The sequence below is a fragment of the Penicillium argentinense genome, assembly GCF_028826775.1.
Source record: "Penicillium argentinense strain IBT 30761 chromosome Unknown utg000005l_segment0_segment0, whole genome shotgun sequence".
In the NCBI taxonomy this organism is placed as follows: domain Eukaryota; kingdom Fungi; phylum Ascomycota; class Eurotiomycetes; order Eurotiales; family Aspergillaceae; genus Penicillium; species Penicillium argentinense.
Window position 1 is genome coordinate 6,276,005 of NW_026622664.1, and position 22,751 is coordinate 6,298,755.

Below are 22,751 nucleotides of genomic sequence, written 5' to 3' on the forward strand. Positions count from 1 at the left end.
CCGCCCGCTCGTGTACTCCTTCTCTACAACTAATTATCCGAATTCGTAGATATGCAACGAACAGAGCAATTTCAGACATCAGTGAGAACACTGATACTTGGCCAGATCGACTGAGGATATTTTCAGGCTGGAAAGCACAGCCTCTATTTGTTAAGGACTACAACTGAATTGAATAATTTAAGTAGTACCAGCATGCAAATTGTTTAGCACTTGAAGAAGAGTAAATAAACAGGTTCCGTAGCCATAGGATTAGACCTGTACATGGCCAACAGGCCGGCCCATTTGGCCCATTTGACCCAAAGCTAGGGCTTCTTCTAAGGCTAATTTTATTTAGCGTGATATTGGCTGTAATACTGTAGTATTGACGATCAAAGGATCACCTTATAAAATAATAAAATTGACACTGAAGCAGGTGCAAGATAGCGGATATTTAAGTAAAACTATCGATTAAGATAGTACTTTATCCATGCAAGCGTATTGAAGGTATTCAGGCTCTCCCCGAAGCACGCTGAATAACATATTGCTTCGGCAATGGAGGATCCTTATCCGCAAAGCTTTTAATAGACCCTCCTACCTCAGTGTCATGATCCGACATGTTAGCACCTACATATACGCGCCATAATCATGTATTACCTGTTTAATCCTCACTTCTTCACTACTTCTATAGTTTCCTACGCAGAATTAAATAAATTCTCTACGCGCTAGTATCTGGAACAGAAAGCGCATCTTGTGTGATTACCTCAAGTACTGGAAATTACTTCTTATGATCTCTCCAGGCGATTATGGAGGGTTGGATTTAGGAGCTACCAAATAAATGATTCAAGGGATGAATTAGATTAAATTGAATTCGATAAAAAATGACTTAGCCCCGAAAGTGACACTGCAGGCTGGGCCCTCCTACCATCAAGTAGTAGATCAACCACTTGAAAATGCAATGAGTGAGAGGGCGCTTGGATTTGCGAGCAATTATCATAGATTCGATCTGTGCAGGTAGTCACCAGAGCTACATTGTATCCACTTGCAAAATCTTCATCTTTCCATTCAGGGGCTTGGAAGAACTCAAGCATATACTGGGGCACTAAAATAGAGCCATTTGTGTATATATCGATAATCCCTGTACTATCAGTGGCAGAGTAGTACTCATTAGATTTATCTCTTGCTATGAAAGCATCTGCTGTTTCCATATGATCTTACTACTGTGTAACTAACGATGGCAGGAAACCCATTATCCGAGGCATCTGATTAGCCAATTGAACAGGGCGGCCCATTTACTCTACATATTCGTATAGTGCCATCCCTTGCAGATTCGATGTTGGTATCGATTTTATTTCGCCCTCCAACGTCAGTATTTTGCTGAATTTAAACCGCACCAACATAATAACAATTGCTGTAAAAGAATGAAAAATAAAATTAGACTGATTCGCTTCTTCTAGTATCAAAGCCTCTAGGAAAACCTTAGATCTCAACAATATCAAATTCATGAACGATCGAGGCAAGAAGGTGAACCAGGTTATTTACAGGTCTATCGTCTACATTTATATCAGTTAGGTAAATCAGTGAAGCCTGTGCCTCATAATTGTGAATTATGGAAACTGAATTATGTCATGCGCGTGGGGCAAGCATAGAGTCACAATGTGACCTGACCAGGCCCTCAATGTGGATAAAATATGGAACCTGAGATCATTTGTCATTATATGCCTTCTCTTAAGACTACTGGTGCGCGATAATTTCAATTTCAACATCAGTGCCGAGAGGTAGCTGTTTGACAGCAACACAGATCCGGACCTAACCAGCGGTAATCGGTTCAGTTAGCAAACTAGAATGACTGCCAGATTTGAAATTGATAAGTTTATACCGGCATGGCTCCCTTGTTAAAAGCCTTCAGATAGCCTTCATTCATAGAAGCATATTTGGCCATATCATCGATGAAAATAGTGACCTTGAGCTTCATTTCCAATTTAGATGCGTGAGATTTTGTTCTGTTTCGCTTGGTAGTTATAAAACGGTTATATCGAACTTACAGCTTTTTCTATGGAGCTACCCGCAGCTTCTAATATATTAGAAAGATTCTCGAGACATTGTTCCTGCTATGTTTTAGCGAGAGGTTCTCGTCATATAAAAGCCTAACAACTTACGGTTCGATCGCCAGTTGTTCCGGAGATTACTTTCTCCGTCGCAGGATCTATGCCAACTGCTCCTGATGTATAAACCAGGCCATTCAGAGTCACAGCCTGAGACAGAAATGGCTTGGGCGCGGGTGCCTTGCTCGTTAGAATAACTTGTTTAGCTTGGGCTGCCATGGTAAAAATGATACACGCTCTTGAAAAAGAGAAATCTTTCAAAAAGCAGGGTGTTCAGGTAAAGTTCATCAAGAAAATAAAGGAAAATAAGAAAGGGAACTCTATCCTTATCAACCGGTGTCGATGAGATAACCCCGAGTCCCCATGGCCCTATAATCGGTACTCGGCGCTTTTGTCTGGACTCCGGATGCCGTGGTCGGAAGGATGACCCTACAGGTTCTGTTGTCCGACCACACATATTTGGGTGGGAATTTTCATTGAATGGGTGAGTTAGCAAAGCTTCTAGATCTCGTAACTGTGATTGACATGTGTCTGGTGATTTGACCACCAGTTTTCTCTTCCTCTTCCTCTTCCTCTGCAGTCACCTGAATTTCGATAACAGTGAAAATTAATTATCATTCGGGTTCCAACAGCCAAATGCGAGTCCTACTGAGCCTGCTTCGTATTGTAGACCGAGGCTTGTTGTTGGTACGGTGTAAAATACAAAGTAAAAGATTTGGTGAAAGATCCAGAATAATATCGATCAGGTATTTGCCGATGACTACCAGAGTCGCAAGGCCAGCCAAACATCCAGACGAATGACTGTCACGATTGCGACATAATTGATATTCCCAAGATTACTTGGCTAGACGATTTGATACCTTTGGCTTTGGAAATAAGATATCTGTTGGTATCACCAGCTTGGTACTGTGTACACAGTTAAGTGGACAGAGTGTATGCTCCAAAGCAAAAGTCAATTGATAGATGTTGATAGATGTTGATAGATGTTGATGTGTGTCTAGTTGGAAAAACACCCCTAGATCCCGCACGCCGGCCTTCGGCGGTCACAACACCGAGGCCACAGCCCAGCGCAAGAATGCGTACACCAAGCAAGGGATATTATCCATCGGTCGCTAGCAGTGGGTCACAGCCAGTTTGTTCTGACAGGAGAATATATCCCGACAATATCAGCCTAGGATATCGCTTCAGAGATGGGAAGTCCACTGATGCTCTAACCCCGAAGACCCCCCCCCCAACCCCACCCATGATAAAAAAATATAAAATCAGTGACCGATGATGTCTGATTGAACTAATACTACAAAAATGAAAGAGAAGATAGGCGGAATCTTGGGAAGGGGTTAGATAACTGGCTGGACTTAATTGGCTGCCCAATACTGTTGGATCTTGATGAGCTAGCACCAAGCATAAAATATTACATTTTGCTTCAAAGGTTGTTGTCCTAAGTTGGTACCGATGGCTGCTCCCTTTGTGGCTGCAATTTGAGCCACTAAAGATAGACGACATCAAATTCCGAGTTACTCAAGAAAGCCAACAAGAATTACCTAATATTGAATATTGTCGGGAGGAGGAGACGCGGTGCGATTGCCTTTGGCTCTGAACATCAGTGACACTTACTACCTTCTAACGACCTCGGGAAGCATACTGAGATATATGACTGGTTTCGTAATCCGATGATAACCGTCCGGTTCGGTTCATGTGTGGCGCCGGCATAATGGATTTTTTACCGGGGCCACAAACCAGACTTGGCAGGGCGTGTCTTCCCTCCCCGTGTCCGTTCGAAAGGCGCTCGGACACGAAGAAAGACACTGAATATCGGACCTCGAGTGTCGAACCTTCTTATAATATATATACTGCTATCCGGAACTGTAATTTTACAACTGCCTTCGTCCAGTCAATTCCTTTCATTTTGTGTCTACGCCCAACATGGCCGACCAACAGCCCCTCGACGCGTCCAAATTGACTTGCACATACACCAGCAACCCTCAAGAGGTTCCAAGCAAAGCTGCTCTCCGCAATGGCAGTGAAACTATATGCACGGACCACATGATTACTGCCTCTTGGAAGGCTGGCGCTGGTTGGTCTGCGCCTGAATTGAAGCCTTTCGGCCCCTTGGGCCTCCTGCCAAGCGCATCATGCCTACATTACGCCTACGAATGCTTTGAGGGCCTGAAAGCTTACCGGGGAGAAGATGGAAAGCTCCGGATGTTTCGTACTGATCGCAATACTCGTCGGTTTCTGATGTCTGCTGGGCGTATCTCTCTGCCTCAATTCGACCCAGATGAGCTGGAAAAGCTCATTCACAAACTCGTGTCGGTCGAGGGCTCAAAATGGCTCCCTCAAGACCGCGCCGGCGATTTTTTGTACGTGCGACCGACAATGATCGGCACAGACTCACAGCTTGGTGTGACAACACCAAGAGAAGCTTTGCTGTATATCATCATTGGTTACACGCCTCGTGTTGATACCCCAGTGGGCGGGAAACGCTTGCTGACTTCGCCGGATGATATGGTCCGGTCATGGGTTGGAGGATTCGGCTACGCCAAAGTTGGAGCCAACTACGGCCCGTCAGTCTTGGCCAATCAAGAAGCTATACGTCAGGGATATCACCAAATCCTTTGGTTGTATGGCACAGAGGGATTTTGCACTGAGGCCGGGGGTAGCAACTTCTTTGTTCTATGGAAGCGCAAGGACGGGAAGAAAGAGCTTATGACTGCTCCGTTAGATGACCAGCTGATCTTGGATGGAGTTACTCGCCGAAGTTGTATTGAATTGGCAAGAGAGCGCTTGAAGGACGAGATTGAGGTCACCGAGCGGAAGTTCACAATTGAGGACCTGCAAGAAGCGGCTGCTGAGAATCGACTGATTGAATCTTTTGCTGCTGGTACAGCTGTAAGTTTTGACACCTCCAGCGGGATGATACTTGATGCTGACGATTCGAAGTGGTTTATTACTCCTATTTCACAGATCCACCACCGTGGAAAGGACATCAATATCCCAACTGGTCCTGATGGTCGCCCCGCAGAAATCACCGGAAAGATCAAGGGGTGGCTGGGAGACATGATGTACGGACGTGCTCAGCATGAGTGGGTAACTGAGATCCCTGAAAAGTCATAAAATTAGGAGAAATCTCTCTCTAGGATAGGAATAAGATGAATAGAGTCTTGCAGTATAACCTCGTGAGTAGCTACCTCATTAGGCGTGGATCTAGTCAGATCAGCCGCTGTAGAGCATATTAAATCAACTGACCCGATGAAGAAAAATAATTTGATTGAAAGGATTGCTGGATAAAAAACGTTTCGATTTTCAGATAGACCAGAGGTGCAGACTTATCTTTCCAACTGTTGTGATAATATGCAATATAACTTGCCCATTTATTCACCCTTTCTTGCCTACTTCGGCAGGAATCCCTTTTGCAAGGCTTCCAGAAATCCATTCATCCACAGCTTCGCCATCTTTTCATAGCCCTCGTTATCAGGGTGTACACCATCAACTAAGTGGTCTATCTGAGGACCCGCCTCACAATTCATGTCGACCAAAACAAATTTCTTCTGTTCGTTTGCTTTTTGCCTTGCGAGACCGCGGAATTGGTCGTTCACATACGTGATGTTTGAGTTAGCCTGTTTATCTGCGTTGACTATTAGAGTAGAGAGAACGACCGTCGAGCTCGGAGAGGTTTGCCAAAGATACTCAAGCAAGTCACCCAATCGCTTCCCTGCTTCGTCGAGCTTGAAAGATTGGAGACAGTCATTTGACCCAGCATTAACAGCAAAGACATCGGGCAGTAATTGTGACGTGGAAAGTCTGGCTTTCTTATGAATTTCATCGATTTTCAACCCTGGCCAGCCCTCGTGGTATTTATTGGGCATTGAACCCGTTTGGCGCGAACCAACCATCTGTACTTCGAAATCATGTTCCTGAAGCATTTGTAGTAGCGGTCGTCTATATCCCGCGCCAGTAGACGACCCACCCCCTGCGTTACCGATCCCCCAAGGGGCATGAGGCGGAGGGACACGCCGCGACCAACTTTGATATCTTTCTCTAAGAGATAATAGTCAGTGAAGATTGTTCAGTGTACAGTAGCTGTGTTGGGCCGGTTTCGCTGCCGTAGTAGTATGGCTGTCCTGTTGGTGCCGGGTTGCTCAATTTGGCGCGGGACGAACTGACCGTTCTGCATGGCTGATGAGATATAGCGCGTCTGTCCACCAAGTGGATGACAAGTGTCTATTGCTGATAAAGTGCAACGGCCCGCGAGTCGGGTACTTGACTTTACATGCACCCGCTGCAAGACCCAAAAAACGGCCGGTGGTCGCATGACGTTCAGGGCGGTAGCAGTCCGGGGTCTTGGTAATGCGGTGGTTCAGGCAGATAATCTGGGAGGAAAATAATCCAACCAAACCAATAATCGCTGAATTCTGATACGTTTTAGATTTCAGCTGTACCTGTGGTAGAAGCAAAAGTTAAACTCGGGTGAGTTGTGAAGGTCATCCAACAAGAGAGAATGTGGGAAGAAGGAGAGTTCGGCGACCGAAACTTCTTGCCGGGGGGGGGGCCGCTCGGTACTCCGGCCCATAGCATGTTGCGGCAAAGGGCAAATTGCACGCTGCCGACACCTCAACACTACCACAAAGCTCAGTATGTCTTGTAAATTAGGAATGGACAACAATCACTCCATATACGCACTTACGCGTTCCGAATGAGAGACCGATATTGCCGACTACCCAGCAATCAATGACAGAACGGATTATAGGGAGGAGTTTTATTGGGGTTGCCTCACGCTGCCCGCGCTGTCTCACGTGACATCTACACCGACATTACGCAGGGCTTCTTCCTCCTTCCAGCAGGTGACCACAACACCACAACGCCCGGATGGAGATTATTTTAGTATGATTAGAAGGCCCGCATCCGCCAGACTCTAAAACCATTTCTCTTTTTACATATTATTGAAAATTGGTGGCAGGAAAGATGAAATACTCTCAGCCAATAGAAACTCGGACGAAAACCCAGACTGGTCACGTGCCATTCCCTCTACTGACCGGGGTTCTGTCTGTTGTGCTAGGCGTAAACCAAGGGCCTAGCGCAGCAGATTCTGCATTACCTTAAACCGGTCCTACGAGCGAACACCGAGCTTCGGGTTGCAAACGCCGAACTTGGGGAGGAATGCAAACGCATGTCAGAAGCATACAAGAACGTGGAGGCCATCGCGGCCGAAGCAGCGTTATATCGCAAGGAACTGGATGAATCGCGGAAAGAGGTCCATGAGCTCCACAAGGAGGTCGCCAACCTGAAAGAACTAATCCAGTCGGTGTCAGTGGGGCCACCCACCACGTCGCCTAGTACTCAGGTCAGCAGCCCAGGAAGAAGCTGGGCATCCATCGTTTCGCAATCGTCGTTAGCATCGTCTAACACCCGGGCGGCGCGCACTGGACTGGGCCTCCCTGCGGTGGTACTGGATCTACGCTCTGCTAGAGAGGATACCCAGACTCTAGTGGACGACCTCGCGCAGACACGGAAGAGGATCTGTACTGCACTTCAGGATGATACTACAACTGCGGACGTCGACATTGTGGGGGTAAAACCTACTTCGCGGTCTACGGTGAAGATCTTTGTCGACTCGGAGGAAAGCGTCGCGAATCTTCGCCAGGCAACGCACTGGTTAGACTCCCTACCACGTGCTAAGCTGCAGGGCGAACAATGGTTCCCCATCAAATTGAACGATGTCAAGAAGGAAAGTGTCTTTGAAGCGTCTGGGGCGCAACGGGAAGATTTCGCAAGAAGCTTCCAAGACGAGAACGATGTCTGAGAGGTTAAAAAGATCATTTGGCTAAGCGGAAAGAAACGATACGGATCTATGGCTATATATCTGTGCCGACAAGCAGATGCAGATGCATTGCTTAGCCGTCGTATCGCCCATGTGCGTGGGGAAGCAGCGTTCTCTGATAGATTCTATGAGCGACAGCGACCCCTGCGCTGCCGCAAGTGTCAACAGTATAATCATAAGGAAGACCGGTGCCCAAACCCTGAAGCCTGCGGCAAATGTGCGGGCCACCACCGCATCCAGCAATGCACATCTGATATCACTAAATGTGCCGCCTGCCAGGGCAACCACGCCGTCAGCGACCGCAACTGCCCGAAATGGGATGAAGCGTGGAAAGTGATCCGTCGACGAGAGCAGGAGATGATAGCCAGACGAGCAGACTCTCGACACAATGGTAGCCAGTAGAGATTTGCGTGTGCTACAGGCCAATCTGAGGAAGGGCCCCGAGACCCAACTGAGCCTCCTGAACGACCGGCCGCTGCAATCCTGTGACTTGCTGATGATCTCGGAACCATATGTTTTCCTGATGAACGATACTGTATGCTCCCATACACATGCTAATTGGACACCGCTTTGGCCCTCACAGCGGCATTCGCTAGTCGGAGGGTTGAGGCAGCACCGGAGCATGATCTGGGCGAACAAAAAGACATTCCCGCACAGACAGATCGACGTTGCGTCAGCCGACATTGTCGCCGTACTGCTATTTACGCCCTCGCCAACTCTAACTGTATCAGTATATATTCCGCCAGGCAAAGGGAGCGAAGGAACTAGGACACTAACTCAAGGGCTGGATGCAATCCGGGAAGCCTATCATCGAGTCCAGAGCGAGTACGGGGACAACATTGACATTCTCATTGTGGGAGACTTTAACCGCCACGACCAGCTCTGGGGAGGAAACCAAGTGGCCACGCGGAACCGCCAGGGTGAAGCAGAACCAATTGTGCTCCTCATGGCGGACTGGGGCTTAACAAGCTTACTGCCCCGAGGGATCTTTACCCGGGAGGAAGGCCCATATCGGTCGACCATCGATCTTGTCCTTGCGTCAACGGACCTGAGCAGGCGGGTCACGCGGTGTCGCATCCACCCTGTTGAACATGGGTCAGACCACCGTGCAATTGAAACAACCTTCCAGAGCGAAGCACGACCAACGCCTCCCCCGACAATCCGCTTCTCATTCCGTGAAGCTCCATGGGCCGACATCAACAGGGAGTTAAGAGACCTAGAGACGGATATCACAGATATCACCGACCGCTCCGAACTAGACGCGACTGCAGGGCACTTGACTCGCAGGGTAAGCGCAGCAATTCGCCAGCTAGTCCCGGTTGTGCGGCCATCCCCATACGGCAAGCGATGGTGGACATCGGAGTTAACGGCATTGCGAAACACGTACACATGGGCCCGAAATCGATGCACGCAAGCTCGGCGGTATGGAGTCGACCTTACGGCGCTGGAAGACACGGCATTGTATCTACGGAGACAGTACCACCGAGCAATCCGTGACACCAAACGACGGCATTGGAGAGAGTTCCTTGACAATACCGACAACATCTGGAAAGCGGCACGATATCTCCAGCCAGGTGACCAATCCATAGGGATAGTCCCTACACTGCGCTCGGGGACCAGACGATCAATGATGACCAGGGAAAGGCCCATACGTTTCTTAGGACCTTCTTTCCGCCGCCGCCCAATATCCAGGATGAGCCGCCAAGAGACAAATCGCTGCCGGACGCCCTTCCGATGGAAATGATCACGGAACACGAGATCGAAGTGGCTCTAAAGAGGATGGCATCATGGAAAGCCCCCGGACCAAACGCGCTGCCGGTGGTGGTATGGCAACAAATATGGCCTACTGTGAAACAATGGGTCGTCGAAATCTTCCAAGCGTCACTCCGACTCAGCTACTTCCCCAGCGAATGGAAGGTAGCTAAGATCGTGGTGATACCCAAGAGTGGACGTGACCCATCGTTGCCAAAATCATACCGCCCTATCTCGCTGTTGGCGACTCTCGGAAAGGTACTAGAAGCAGTCGTCGCCAACAGAATCTCAGCCCTAGTCGAAAAGCACCAGTTACTGCCCCCAAATCATTTTGGCGCTCGCCAGAGGCGGTCATGCGAGCAAGCGCTTAACATCCTAATGGAAAAGATACACGATGCGTGGCGTGAGGGCAAAGTCCTCAGTCTGGTGAGCTTCGATGTGAAGGGTGCATATAACGGAGTGGACCGGGGTGTCCTGTTGCAGAGACTGCGAGAACGAAGAATCCCGGAGGTCCTAATCCGATGGGTTGACAGTTTCTGCTCCTCGCGACGGGCGTCGATCATCGTAAATATGTACCAATCCGAGGAAATGGCTATCGAGCATGCGGGCCTACCGCAAGTCTCGCCGCTCTCTCCTATTCTCTTCCTATTCCTGAATGCAAATCTGGTGGATGTCTCTATCACCAGAAGAAAGGGAGCACTCGCCTTTGTTGACGATTGTACACGTTGGACGGTAGGCTCGTCTGCTGAGGCGAATACAACCATACTCCAGCAGAAGGTCATCCCACGAGCGTTAGAATGGGCGGCGCAATCTGGCGCAACCTTCGAGGCGGAGAAGACATCGTTCATCTACTTCACAAGGAACCAGCGGCTGCAATAACTGCCTGCGGTCCCGTTACACATAAACGGAGCGAGTGTTGCCCCAGCGCCTGAAGTTAAGATTCTTGGTGTGATACTCGACCAGGGTCTACGGTTCAAATCACATATCGGGAAGACTGTGAATAAAGGAATGAAAGCTGTCCTTGCACTAAGACAACTACGCCGGTTACCTCCTTCGGTAGCTCGCCAGCTCTTTACCTCCACAGTCACATCAAAGATTGACTATGCAGCATCGGTGTGGTGCCCCTATACGACAGGATTCTATTGCTGCGGCGGGAACCGGACGGCCGTTCGAAGCCATCCAGCGAGTCGCGTCTCAGGCGATCGTGGGCGTCTTCCGGAACACAGCGCTCGCCATCGCCGAGGCAGAGGCAGGGATTGAACCGACTGTCGTACGCCTTCGAGCACGCATCATGAAGCATTGGATCATCTGCCACACCTTACCAAGGGATCACCCTTTCTGGTCCTGTCGAGCGGCGGCCGCAATGCAGAATGGGAGGTATCTGTCACCGTTCAAAATACTAGCGAAGTACGGACCACAATGCTTGTCTGACATGGAGGTCATTCGACCCTTCCCTCTAGATCCATGGCAACGGTCTCTCAGGGAGTTGATCATCACTGTTGGATCTGATATGAACGAGCTGCATGAGGCTGGCCATGCCCGTCTCTGGTTGTTCACCAGTGTCAGCGTCCGCAATGGTTTGGTTGGAGTGGGGCTGATTGTTCGTGTTAACCAAGTCGATATCGCCTCGTCATACCGGACGGTCGGAAACGATGACTCGCTCAACGCTCATTACGCACAGCTGGGGATGGTGCTGGAGGCTGTCTCATATGTCGTGACAATGCTCCCTCGTATCCAGATGTCACCGTACAAAATCCAGGTTATGATCGTCGTGAGCAACCCTGCTGTCCTGCTTTCGCTTGCGAAGCCGCACCTTCAAGGCGGACAGGCTCTTATCACTAGGATCACCAACACAATCGGCCAGCTGTTGGAGATGGGGACTAAGGTTAGCCTGCAGCCACCAACTGATGAAGACCGCGAGAATACTACACGAACACATACCCTCGCACGCGAAGCAACAGAAGAGAACTGCGAAGTTAGCCCCCTCCCTGGGCGCAAGCCCAGCTCCGGGCGTCGGCATTGCGATGGGTTTGGGCGAATACTAAACAACACCGGAAGAACCACTTCCAACTGTGGACCACTGGCCAGTTTACTCGCCAGCTGGATTCGGCACTCCCAGGACCCCACACGAAGATGCGCTATGACAGCCTGGATCGGGAGAAAGCAGCGATACTAGCTCAACTCCGCACGGGACATGCCAGACTGAATGGATATCTTCATCGAATCGGCAAGGCCGATAGTGATTTGTGTGAATGTGGCATTGAGCGAGAAACAGTCCCTCATTTCTTGCTTCGATGTACACGGTGGAATGAGCAGCGTCGCGCGCTGATTGAGGCTACAGGGCCGAGCTTCGGTAATCTGTAACAGATGCTAGGAGGTAAACCTGAGATTGGAGGAGATTCGTGTGTAGCGAATGGAAGAGCTTGGAAACCGGATATTAAGATTGTCAGAGCCGCCATCGCGTTTGCAGTGGAGACAAGACGGTTGGCTCCTGAAGGGTGAAGAGGAAGAAGATCTGAATCGCACATCTCGCATGTGGTAACGCTATCAAATGTATATATCCTATGGAGCAGTGCACACGAGCTAGGGGGCTACATACGACCTAAGGTCGTGAAAAGCCTGAGGAATTAATAATGATAATAATAATAATCCCAGCGGGTCCGTCATCCCTGCCGGTCCGTCATCTCACCTCAAATTTTCTGCCCCTACCCAGCCACCTATTCTTGAACGCCTACCATGCCCCCAAAACGCAGTCAAAAGGCTCAAAAATCAATTGAGCAGAAAGGCAGGATCTTGCTTGCTATTAAGGCTATTCAAAATGGCAGAAATACCGCGATAGCTGCTGCTGCTCGCTCTTTTGATGTCCCCCGCACAACTCTTGCTGATCGGATAAAGGGCATTCCTAATCTATATGAAGCAAGAGGTACAGGCCATAAATTCACGCAACTGGAAGAGGAATCAATTCAGGATTGGTTAATCTCTATGGATCAGAGAGGCGCAGCGCTTACAATCGCGATGTTGAGAGATATGGCCAATTTACTGCTTAAACACCGCGGAGATAATGCCCTCCAGACCGTTGGCAAAAATTGGCCAACACAATATATCAAACGACATCCTGAGCTTACTACTCGATTCTCTCGCAAATATGACTACAAACGCGCCCTAATGGAAGACCCAAATACTATTATGGAGCGGTTTAAGCTTATCGAAAAAACGATAGCTCAATATGGTATCACTTCAGATGATATCTACAACTTTGACGAATCGGGGTTTGCGATGGGAATTAGTGCGACGACGAAGGTTATTACGCACTCATTTTACACCGGTCGGAGGGGCGTTTTACAAGCTGGCAATCGTGAATGGGTGACTGTTATCGAATCAATTTGCGCCTCTGGACGAGCGCTCCCACCATACGTTATCTTCAAGGGGAAACAGTTCATGGTACGATGGTTTGACGACCTTCCAAAGCATTGGGCTCTTAACGTTAGTCCAAACGGCTGGACAAGTACTGAAATTGGTGTGGATTGGCTCCAAATTCACTTTATTCCGCACACGACAAGTCAGACGAGAGGGAAACACCGTCTTTTGGTCCTCGATGGCCACGACAGTCATCTTACAGCAACATTCGACAAGATTTGCCAGGAAAACAACATCATACCAGTCTGTATGCCTCCGCATACCTCTCATCTTTTACAGCCTCTTGATGTTGGTTGTTTTGCTATATTAAAGCGCTCTTATGGAACGCGGGTTGCAGAATATACCCGATTAGGCATCGATTCTATCGAGAAAGATGATTTCCTTGATATTTTTCCAGCAGCCCGTGATGATTCATTTAAAGAGTCTATCATTCAGAGTGCCTTCGCAGCTACTGGTTTAGTACCACTAGACCCAGATCGGGTGTTATCAAAGCTCAATATTCGTCTTCAATCTCCGCCTCTACCAGATCGACCAGTTTAACAAGGTTCAACATCAGGCAGCAATATCTCTACTGGCATCCCTCAAACGACTAAGCAACTAGAAAAACGCAAATCTAGGCTCGATTGTCGTCTAAATTCAGCGGCTAATAAGATCTCTTCGCCTACAAAACGTGATCTTCAACAGTTTTACAATATGTCGGTTAAGCTAGTTCACGAGCACATCTTAATGCGGGATGAAATAAAGCGTTTACGGGAGGGAAACAGAAAAGCAGACGAAAAAGAGGAAGAAATCAAAGAAGCGAATACCTAATAAAGGTAGTTTAACAGAGGTTTTAGACCTCACTACAATGTTAGTGGTGAGGGAGGTGGTGGTGTAAGATATATATCTGATACTACACCTGCTCTAGAACCCCAGGTTGAACCTACACTTCCTGTTTTGCCCCCTGTACGTCGGCAAATTACGTGTTCTAAATGTGGCGGAAAAGGGCATAGGTTTTCTAAATGCCCGCAAAATATTTAATTTGTCAATTTAATGGTGTTTTGGTTGGGTAAATGATGTTTAAAAAAGGGTAAAAATTTGAAGTTTTGATGGGTGACGGACCGGCAGGGATGACGGACCCGCCGGGATCCACGTTATATGATATAATCTGCTTTACTTGAAGTAATATTCCTGTTCGACACCAGTAGATTAAGAACACTATCTAGATTATAGACGCTTGATATCTTATCCTAAACAGATATAAACTTGTAAATGATCGCATTTTATATGATATTTTGCAAATTTGGGGTGGCCAGCTCGCTTTTGAATTACGTGTGTGGGATCCCCCATGTTCTATCCTTGAGTTCTCTCCGTAGACTGGTTGTCGTTATCCAGCTCGGATATCTCTTGCATTGTCCCATTTCGGCAGTGTTTCCGAGCGAACCCGGCTCCAGCAGCAAGGCACAATGCGTTTAGACAAAACCACCGCCAGTCGATATTGTGCCGAGGCCGGGGGCACTGGTAGCTATTAGGAGATCCCGAGAACAGTTTCTCCACGATTGATGATGGACTTCACCGCGATCTTGAAAGAGCAAAGTAACCGGCCCCGTACAAAATTTACCAATTTTTCTCTCTACAGGACCAGTCCAAGTACCCTCCGTGGCCCATCCTACCGGTGTACCACGCAAATACAGTATAAATAATAGTGGGTCTTGGATGTAGAGCATTCATGGCTTAACGAATCGAAAATCCTTGTAAAGAATAGTTCGTTATAACCAGGATTAAATGTACACCGTGCGGCCCGAGGGCAGTCCAACAATTGGCTGTATGCCGAGCGGGGAATTAATGGAAGGAATCGCATAAATATGGGGCATAATACCACTAGACTAAGAATGCACCATGGGCAACATTCTTAGTCTATACGGTCATTTATTGTTCCAACAGAAGATCAACCTGCAGGTGCCCATGCTTTTCAGTGGTCGATTTTGTACGAATAAGAAAAAGCCCTGAGGTATATACGAAAACGAGTGCGCCGTCCGATTTGGAGGAACTACAACTCGTCTGATGGTGGTCAAAAGATATCAATCCCTAATTCAAGAACAGCATGTGTTTTATGCGTAGTGGGCCATATGGAGTAGGTGAATCAACTTTACGAGAAGCCGGGCCGGAGATTGGGGGGGGGGGGGGTTCTTCGGCGATTTCAGGACGCCACGGGAGCTTCCCTGGACCGATCATGGACCGGTATGAGTCAAGATGGTCAACACTTCGTAGCATCCACCATGTTCCACCCTGGGTTCTAAACTGGTTGTCGAGCTTGGATATCCTTAATGTAACCCATTTCGGCAGGAGGGGCGAGCTCGCTCGCGTCCGGTAGCATAGTGCGTTGAGACAAAACCACTTCCCGTGGTTCCTCCGCCGCCAGTCGGTATCTCGGCATCGTGCCAGAGGTTGGAGAGGAGATCACGAGAACCGGTTCCCTACGATTGGCGATGGACTTCACCGGGATCTTGAAGCAGAACAGTCATGCTGTACAGGTCGTGGAGAGTTAATTTCGGTTTCTGAATTTGGGGAATGTGAATACTCCACTGCGAGCTATATGCTTAATAGTCCAAGCATGGTCCAGGTCCACATGCTTACATCTATGCAGATTCGAGACAGATATCCCATAACTAGAAACTGTACCTAAATGCATGTCACGCCGGTGAGTGCCACATTTCCGTGACTATGATGGAACAAACGCCGAAACCAAAGGCCGACGCCTTTGAGCTTCTCGGTCAATTGTGCGGGATATTTAGTCATCATGAGTGTTGTCACTGCCACCGGAGCTTTGAAACCTTATATGCATCTGGCCCCTGCCACCCTCATCTCTTGCCCTTGGAGCTCGAGGGTCGCTAGAATTCCCACCAAACTCAGTCGTTGTACCATCACGGAGAAAATGATACCCCTGGATTCTGTCAAAAAGGTGCCGTCCAGGGGCGCAGACTCCTCTGATCACCAATGCTCCATAAGCGGTGCTGTCACTAGCGAATTGGCCATTGCTTTCTCGCGTTCCGGGGTTGTGGGCCAAATCGGATTTATGGACGACATACAGACCTTGTCAAACCAACTCTAAGCAGTCAAACAAAAACTGCATAGTCTCATCTGCCAGTTGGCCGTAGATTGTTCATATTCTCTTTCCGGTTGCCCCGCCCGCCTGGCTCCCTGAGGATCTCCTGGAGCAATTCTTGGTCAGGGTCCCTTTCTACAGAAATATCCACATTCTTAACTTACTGTCGCACCTCCACTAACTTGCTCAAAGCCCCAGGGTGGTCTTTCAAAAGGACCAGAAACTCCTTCTTGGTTGCCTCCATGACATGGAATAATATATGTCTACGTTCAAGTCGGATTGAAGAATTATGAGCCGGTACAACAGGAAATTGGAGGCTGTTATACCTACATGTCAGACATGTAATTGAAGAAAGAGTCGATCTCCGAAATCGGCTGAAGCGAAACAGTCTACGAATCTCTACGGAGTACCCAGCCCAGGGGTTGGAACAAGGCTGATGATCGCCGATGCTAGCCGATCAGCACCCAGTAAATTAGTCGCGCAAATTGGGACGCACGGCGTGGGCGGGCGCCATAGGGCAGCAAGCAATGAACCTCCAGTCCTCCACAACTGACTGAGAGCCGTGGCTAACCGTTCAGAGACCGAAAATCAGTTGAATACCCATGGATTGAACTACTGGTTCGTTAGCGCAATCGCTGCTGCTTACTTATATGACGTGTCCTGGAAAATCACTATCAAATACCTAGCTAGTTAGCTTGGATGCATTTGTAATCCGGACTCGGCCCACTTCGTGTTTTGCCTCTTAAACCGAGTCGCTATAGTATTTATAGGAGGCTCAGCCTCTTCGCAAGCTTTAATATCCTCTAACCATCCTCTCAACTCCTCAACCTTGGTCATTAGTATCGCTACCATTCATCATGTCCGAGGCTACGATCATTGTATCCAAGGAGGCCCCTTTGCGTACGTGCAAACTATTTCAAGAACCAAAGGGTAGATGGATGAACTGACCACTTCGTTAACATATTTCTCTAGCCATGGCCCCCTATGTATGACCATCCCACCCAGTCTAACCCACCATTTCTTTTTCATGTGTCGAAATCGTTGTCTAACCGTGTATTTGTTCTGGTTGTCCTACAGTCCCAAGCTGTCAAGACCCCGACTGCTATATACTTGTGCGGCCAGATCCCCGTGACCGCAGACGGCAACTTCGTTCAAGGCTCCATCGCCGAGAAGACTAAGCAGTGCTTGGCCAACTTGCAGGCTGTTCTCATCGAGGCCGGCTCTTCTATACAGAAAGTCGTCAAGGTCACCGTTTTCCTCACTGACATGGCCTACTTTGACGTGAGTCGACTCAACCTTGCCTGCTCAGCAAGTACGTGTCAAAGTGAAAGTTACACTGACATGGCCCCTAAAATATCCAGGAGATGAATGGGGAATACGAAAAGTGGTTCAAGAATAAGCCTGCCCGAAGCTGTGTCGCTGTTAAGGCGCTACCTATGGGTGCGGACGTGGAGATCGAGGCAATCGCATTGCCTTAAGCTGGTTCGCAACGTCGGTCTGCCAGGCGTACCAAGGGCTAAGAGATATGCCTGGCATAAGCTTGAAGGGACAGCAAAGTTATAATCGACATGGAATAATTCTACGAATCCGTCAACCTTACTGTGCTAAATAAAATGAAAATTGTTGAAAGCGAGGCCAAACTTAGTTAACTAGTGTAGTGGGGGATCCGGTGACACTTGCACTTGGTTGATTTGAGTGCCTCGTCTAGTTTGCACTGTTTGAGGATTCATTAGGGATGGCAAAATGAAATTTCATAATTTCTGAAATTTGGCCTCTTGAAATAACTAAAATTTGAAATCGGCCTTGAAATCTTGAAATCCTACTAGTCCTAAATAGGCAAGACTACTATGCTAACCAATCAAACGCCTGGGTTCTTCGACCTTAGGCGGCAGAAACGTGACCTCTCAGCTTGTACAAAGGTCAAGGGAATGATGACTCATCAATGCCAAGATATTTTGAAATGAAATTGAAATCAGAAAAAAACGTGAAATTTCAATATTTCGAAATGAGTTGCCCGATTCGAAATGCGGTTCATGCTCATTCGTAAATTGTTAACCACTAGAGACTATAGAGCCAGCGCCCTTTTTGCTTTTGGGCTAGTTGCTAAAGGTTACGATAGCCGCGTCCATGATCCTTGGTCGTGGACAACATTCGTCTCAGTGTGTCGGGACACTATTCAGAAAAAGTACCCCATGTAGCCCTTGCTGTACCTGAATCAATTGATCACATTTGGTTTTCCTGTATTCACTGCCACGAATCTGGGGAGGATCAAGGATCGCTGTGCTTATGAGGTTCACACAGTGCACATGCCTCCACTGAGGCTGTGTTTTAAAGCGTGCAGAGCAACCATGAGCCCGGACTTAGAATGGATTGCAATCTGCTCTTTAAACAGGCGGTACGACAAGCGTACCCTCCATAATTTGTCTCGCTTTCCCCCCTAGCTGCACCTCCTTCACCCTCTTTTTCCCATCCTCTCCAACCTCAACCCTAACCTCGACAACAATATCACTCCGCCGCCCTAACTCAACGCCCTGTGTGATTTCGAACAAAATCTGAGTCTCACTGTACTCCCTGAGCGCAAGAAAACTCGCCAATGCGCACGCTGCCGACCCGGTAGCTGAATCTTCTATCCTTTCCTCCATCATCCTCGTCCTCAACTTAACCGTCCTCGCGCCTGAACCTGACAGGCTCGTCCCTATGAGGACATAGTAATACCGTGCAATGAAGGTCTCGCTCCACCCTGCGTCGATAACGTCCCGCGGCGCACAGGGGAATGCGCCCGGGGAGACCTTGGACAAGAGGTCCAGACACGGGAGGCAGACAAGGGCAAACGTCATGCCGTTGACGATGCTGAAAAGCGGAGCTTCGAGTTCTGCAGAGCGGATCTCAGATGTAGGGTGCAAGGAAGCCACGCGGAGGGTCGATTCAATGTCGCCAAAGACTCTTGAGTTGAGATGCGTGTCATGCGGGATAGCCGCGCTGACGATGCCTTCTTCCGAGCTGAAACGGATGGGAATGGGGCCGGCCTTAGTTATTAGCTTCTTGATGCCCTGCACATGCAGGTAGTTGGCTGTGCCGATAGTAGGGTGACCCGCAAAGGGAAGCTCCCTGGACGTCATGAAAATGTCGATGCGGCGGCTGTGCGGGTCGGAATCGTTGCTTGGGTCAACGTCGTGTACGAAAACTGTCTCGGAGAGGTTGAATTCTCGAGCAATGGTCTGTTTCTGGGTTTGGGAGATATGTGACCCTGGAGGCAGATGAACAATGCCGAGGGGGTTGCCCTTGAATGGTGTGGTGGTAAAGACATCAAGCGTGACAAACTTAAGATGAGTGACCATTGTGGGTAATGTAGTTGAAAGAGAGTTGGTTTGAAAGATTGGAGGATCGTCTCTGGTGTCTAAATAGAAATTTTAGTTGAGTTATAAGTCACGGCGGACAATTATCGCTAACAGGAAGACAGAAATGCCGCCCAAGACTATCCTGATGACAAAATACTTAAGCCGAGACATTAATTTCTAAGCAATACACAATTCGTACGGCATATTGGACGTAGCAAGTGGGTACGGACCCATAAAAAACCGATAGCCGTTGATAACCGCCGCATTATAATCAACAACATGCAGCAGCTCACAACGAAATGCATGCAGCCAGTCAAAACATTCCGGAGCTGAGAACAATACACCGACGCTAAGTGGTTCGGCGTTTGTGGGGCTCATTAGGCTCAGTGGGTCCATGTAGGGCGTGCATCCAGGGCGTGAATCTAGGCGTTCTATCCCCACTCAAGGAAATTGCGTCCCTGTAGTAAAGGAATAGCAATTGAGGTTGTAGGCCTGCATTCAACCGTGGTCCTGGAATCCCGCTATCCCAACGCACATCTCTTGGGAATTCACTCCTCCCCGGACATGATCCGCAAAGCCAAGACAGTCCTTCTACACCGCAAGTTCAGCGTTGAGGACTTACGCTCCTACTCGCCGGAAGGATCTGTTGATCTATTCTTCTCTAACGCCGTCTTCCAATGCCTCGACAAAGATGAGCGATTCAGTATTATCAAGAAATTGATAGAGACTCAACTTTCGGGCGGCGTGTTTGCTCTCTAAGTCCCAGACAACCTCATAGAGCCATCTCATGTTATCATGCGCGAGACCGCTGAGAATGGTCCTTGGTCTGCGGCTCTCAAGAGTGTCGGTCGTGATACTATCCAGAGACCACGAGAGATTCATGACCTACTTAAACCGATCTGTTCGAAAGTGGACATCTTGCATACCAGCTATTATCATAACCTTGAAAACCATGCGGCTATTATTGAATGGGTCAAAGGGACCGGGCTAAGGCCCTACTTGGATCCTTTGTCTCCCTAAGAGAAAGAGAGCTTCCTGCGCGAGTACTAGAAGCGCTTAGAGAAAGCCTACCCATCGACATATAATGGCCGTGTGCTGCTTCCTTATCCCCGGCTCTTCGTGGTTGCGGTCAAGAAATAGGTTGCGTCATTAAAGAGGTACTTTGAAACCGTCATGTATTAACTCTTTCGTTTTTGTCTGCTGTAGTAAGAAATTTCTAGGAACGGTTCATATGAAATGTCCAGCATTGAATGCCTCTTCTCACGAGGCACTAGGGTAAAACTGGCAACAGAAAACTGTATGATGATTATTCACTCTCCCCCGTGTCTCTCGACGCAGATCTATTCGGCTAGGATAGTCCACTATAACGTGGGTCACTGGTCACTGTATCGTAGGCGCCTAGGCGTATAGGTCGTAGGCTCTCAACCGGTGAGATTTCGCGTAAATAGACCCAGCAATGTCCCGTCGCAGTTATGTCAGTAGGCCGAACTTCTGCTCAGTTTTAACAGAGATAAAATGGAGCTTCGGATCTGCATAAAAATATCCGTCGGGAATAAATTGCCAAAAATTTTCACCAAGTTAACTTCGGTTCCCGTTCAGTAATCTTTCAGAGGGACTGATAATCGGTCAACGCCTCAGAGTCACAACGTCTGTTAGTTCCGCTAAGAGTGGGGCACGACGGAAACTCTTCGGCGCCCTTGGAATGACATGGCCGGGTTCGGCACGACGGAAACTCTCCGGCGCCCTTGGAATGACATGGCCGGGTTCGGCACGACGGAAACTCTCCGGCGCCCTTGGAATGACATGGCCGGGTTCGCCACCCGAGGAAGTTTCTTTTGAAATTAGGCCTACAAAAGTGAGGACGCCAGGATTTTCTAAATCGTTTCCCAAGATGTCTAGCGTTGATATGCGCTCATCTCATGCGTCCACTTATCTCTTCACCCCTGTTCGGTTCCAACAAAGCGACTATTTGCACATCCATTACAAGCGTCCCAACTCAGACCAATTTTAGAACCGCCTCCCTAATGTGGCCCTTACCAATGCGAGGCACCACGGAAACAACCACCAATTCATACATTCTACGCAGTCATCGATCTGGTGACATAGGCTGGATAGTATATCGACATGGCGCTCTCTACAGAAAGGAACTTGGATGGGACGAGCGCTTTGAGGCTCTCGTAGCCCGCATTACCGCTGAATTCATCGAGAACTACGATCCAGAATCTGAACGATGCTGGATCGCTGAGCGGAACGGAGAGTTCTTAGGCTGTGTGATGTTGGTCAAGGATCGAAGTTCGGACGACAATGTTGCCAAGCTACGACTTTTGCTTGTGGAACCGAGTGCACGGGGGCTTGGGCTTGGTCAGACACTGATACACGAATGCACCAAATTTGCACGAGAGGTGGGCTATTCGCGAATCATTTTATGGACAAACAGTGTGCTCACTTCGGCACATCGACTATATACGAGAGAGGGTTATCAACACGTGAAATCGGAAGAACATGAGACGCTCGGCATCAAGCAGACTGGAGGGCTCTGGGAGTTCTGGGAACTATCACTGTAAATACGTCTTTTTGGATATAGACCAAATTTTGTTTTTAATATAATATCCTCTGTCATCGAACTCGCGTACGACCCTTGTAGAGTTTATCAAGGTTCCATTATTGTTGTTGTAACCTTTTGCATGGATGAATGTTTTCACAAGGACTCTCGATATAGAGCACGAATTGACTATATGCCAAGAATTCCCACAAGACCCAAAGACCCGAGACGGACCATAATGCTAACAACCTACTACAGACCCGTTAGCGGTTCCTCCACTATACTATGTATCTATCAAAAATCAAACATGTCATATTCTGTGATAAGATTACTTATTTTTGCGCTACTTGGATCGTTGTTTTGGAAAGCATTTCTCCTTCGGAGTCCTTCCTTAGACTGTAGAGCCGTCCAATCCGTCTGGCTTATTCAGGCATATGTATATCTGATGTTCTGCAGTTCTATGCAGAAACTATTAGTGTCACAGCAATATGATACGGTATGGCATTGTATGCAAGAAGGGGCAAATCTACCAAAGGGAACCAATCCAAAAGATGAGTTGAATTCAGTTGAACAAAAGAAGAAAAGAAGAGAAGACCGGATTTACCACTTTACATATTCCATGCAGTTTTTCGTTGTAGTGTAACATACAGTCAATACACAACTGCTCCACTCCAAGCATGTGATAGAAAAGTGAATCTCTTAGGTGAAGGGCCTAGTG

The 22,751-nt window shown here is 48.3% G+C and overlaps 10 protein-coding genes across 10 annotated transcripts; 7 read left to right on the forward strand and 3 right to left on the reverse strand.

Moving 5' to 3' along the window:
- Window positions 1-1,710: 1,710 nt before the first annotated feature.
- On the reverse strand, window positions 1,711-2,300 carry N7532_007142 (YjgF-like protein; the record flags this gene model as incomplete). Its single annotated transcript, XM_056619635.1, has 4 exons — window positions 1,711-1,785; window positions 1,856-1,987; window positions 2,022-2,084; window positions 2,136-2,300. The coding sequence occupies 4 exons, from the start codon at window positions 2,298-2,300 to the stop codon at window positions 1,711-1,713; spliced, it is 435 nt and encodes a 144-aa protein (XP_056475794.1).
- Window positions 2,301-4,004: 1,704 nt separating this feature from the next.
- Window positions 4,005-5,195, forward strand: N7532_007143 (uncharacterized protein; the record flags this gene model as incomplete). The annotated part of the gene is made up of 1 exon (XM_056619636.1): window positions 4,005-5,195. One exon carries the CDS (start codon window positions 4,005-4,007, stop codon window positions 5,193-5,195), a length of 1,191 nt encoding a protein of 396 aa, XP_056475795.1.
- Window positions 5,196-5,470: 275 nt separating this feature from the next.
- On the reverse strand, window positions 5,471-6,255 carry N7532_007144 (SGNH/GDSL hydrolase family protein; the record flags this gene model as incomplete). The annotated part of the gene is made up of 3 exons (XM_056619637.1): window positions 5,471-5,995; window positions 6,049-6,119; window positions 6,246-6,255. 3 exons carry the CDS (start codon window positions 6,253-6,255, stop codon window positions 5,471-5,473), a joined length of 606 nt encoding a protein of 201 aa, XP_056475796.1.
- Window positions 6,256-7,248: 993 nt separating this feature from the next.
- On the forward strand, window positions 7,249-7,881 carry N7532_007145 (uncharacterized protein; the record flags this gene model as incomplete). Its single annotated transcript, XM_056619638.1, has 1 exon — window positions 7,249-7,881. One exon carries the CDS (start codon window positions 7,249-7,251, stop codon window positions 7,879-7,881), a length of 633 nt encoding a protein of 210 aa, XP_056475797.1.
- Window positions 7,882-8,287: 406 nt separating this feature from the next.
- N7532_007146 (uncharacterized protein) lies at window positions 8,288-9,266 on the forward strand (the record flags this gene model as incomplete). Its single annotated transcript, XM_056619639.1, has 3 exons — window positions 8,288-8,434; window positions 8,483-9,187; window positions 9,213-9,266. 3 exons carry the CDS (start codon window positions 8,288-8,290, stop codon window positions 9,264-9,266), a joined length of 906 nt encoding a protein of 301 aa, XP_056475798.1.
- Window positions 9,267-10,753: 1,487 nt separating this feature from the next.
- Window positions 10,754-11,827, forward strand: N7532_007147 (uncharacterized protein; the record flags this gene model as incomplete). Its single annotated transcript, XM_056619640.1, has 1 exon — window positions 10,754-11,827. One exon carries the CDS (start codon window positions 10,754-10,756, stop codon window positions 11,825-11,827), a length of 1,074 nt encoding a protein of 357 aa, XP_056475799.1.
- Window positions 11,828-17,010: 5,183 nt separating this feature from the next.
- Window positions 17,011-17,631, forward strand: N7532_007148 (endoribonuclease L-PSP; the record flags this gene model as incomplete). Its single annotated transcript, XM_056619641.1, has 4 exons — window positions 17,011-17,053; window positions 17,126-17,139; window positions 17,231-17,434; window positions 17,515-17,631. The coding sequence occupies 4 exons, from the start codon at window positions 17,011-17,013 to the stop codon at window positions 17,629-17,631; spliced, it is 378 nt and encodes a 125-aa protein (XP_056475800.1).
- A 906-nt stretch (window positions 17,632-18,537) lies between these two features.
- N7532_007149 (PhzF family phenazine biosynthesis protein) lies at window positions 18,538-19,491 on the reverse strand (the record flags this gene model as incomplete). Its single annotated transcript, XM_056619642.1, has 1 exon — window positions 18,538-19,491. The coding sequence occupies one exon, from the start codon at window positions 19,489-19,491 to the stop codon at window positions 18,538-18,540; it is 954 nt and encodes a 317-aa protein (XP_056475801.1).
- Window positions 19,492-20,055: 564 nt separating this feature from the next.
- Window positions 20,056-20,250, forward strand: N7532_007150 (class I SAM-dependent methyltransferase; the record flags this gene model as incomplete). The annotated part of the gene is made up of 1 exon (XM_056619643.1): window positions 20,056-20,250. One exon carries the CDS (start codon window positions 20,056-20,058, stop codon window positions 20,248-20,250), a length of 195 nt encoding a protein of 64 aa, XP_056475802.1.
- Window positions 20,251-21,530: 1,280 nt separating this feature from the next.
- N7532_007151 (GNAT family N-acetyltransferase) lies at window positions 21,531-22,055 on the forward strand (the record flags this gene model as incomplete). The annotated part of the gene is made up of 1 exon (XM_056619644.1): window positions 21,531-22,055. The coding sequence occupies one exon, from the start codon at window positions 21,531-21,533 to the stop codon at window positions 22,053-22,055; it is 525 nt and encodes a 174-aa protein (XP_056475803.1).
- Between the last annotated feature and the right edge of the window lie 696 nt (window positions 22,056-22,751).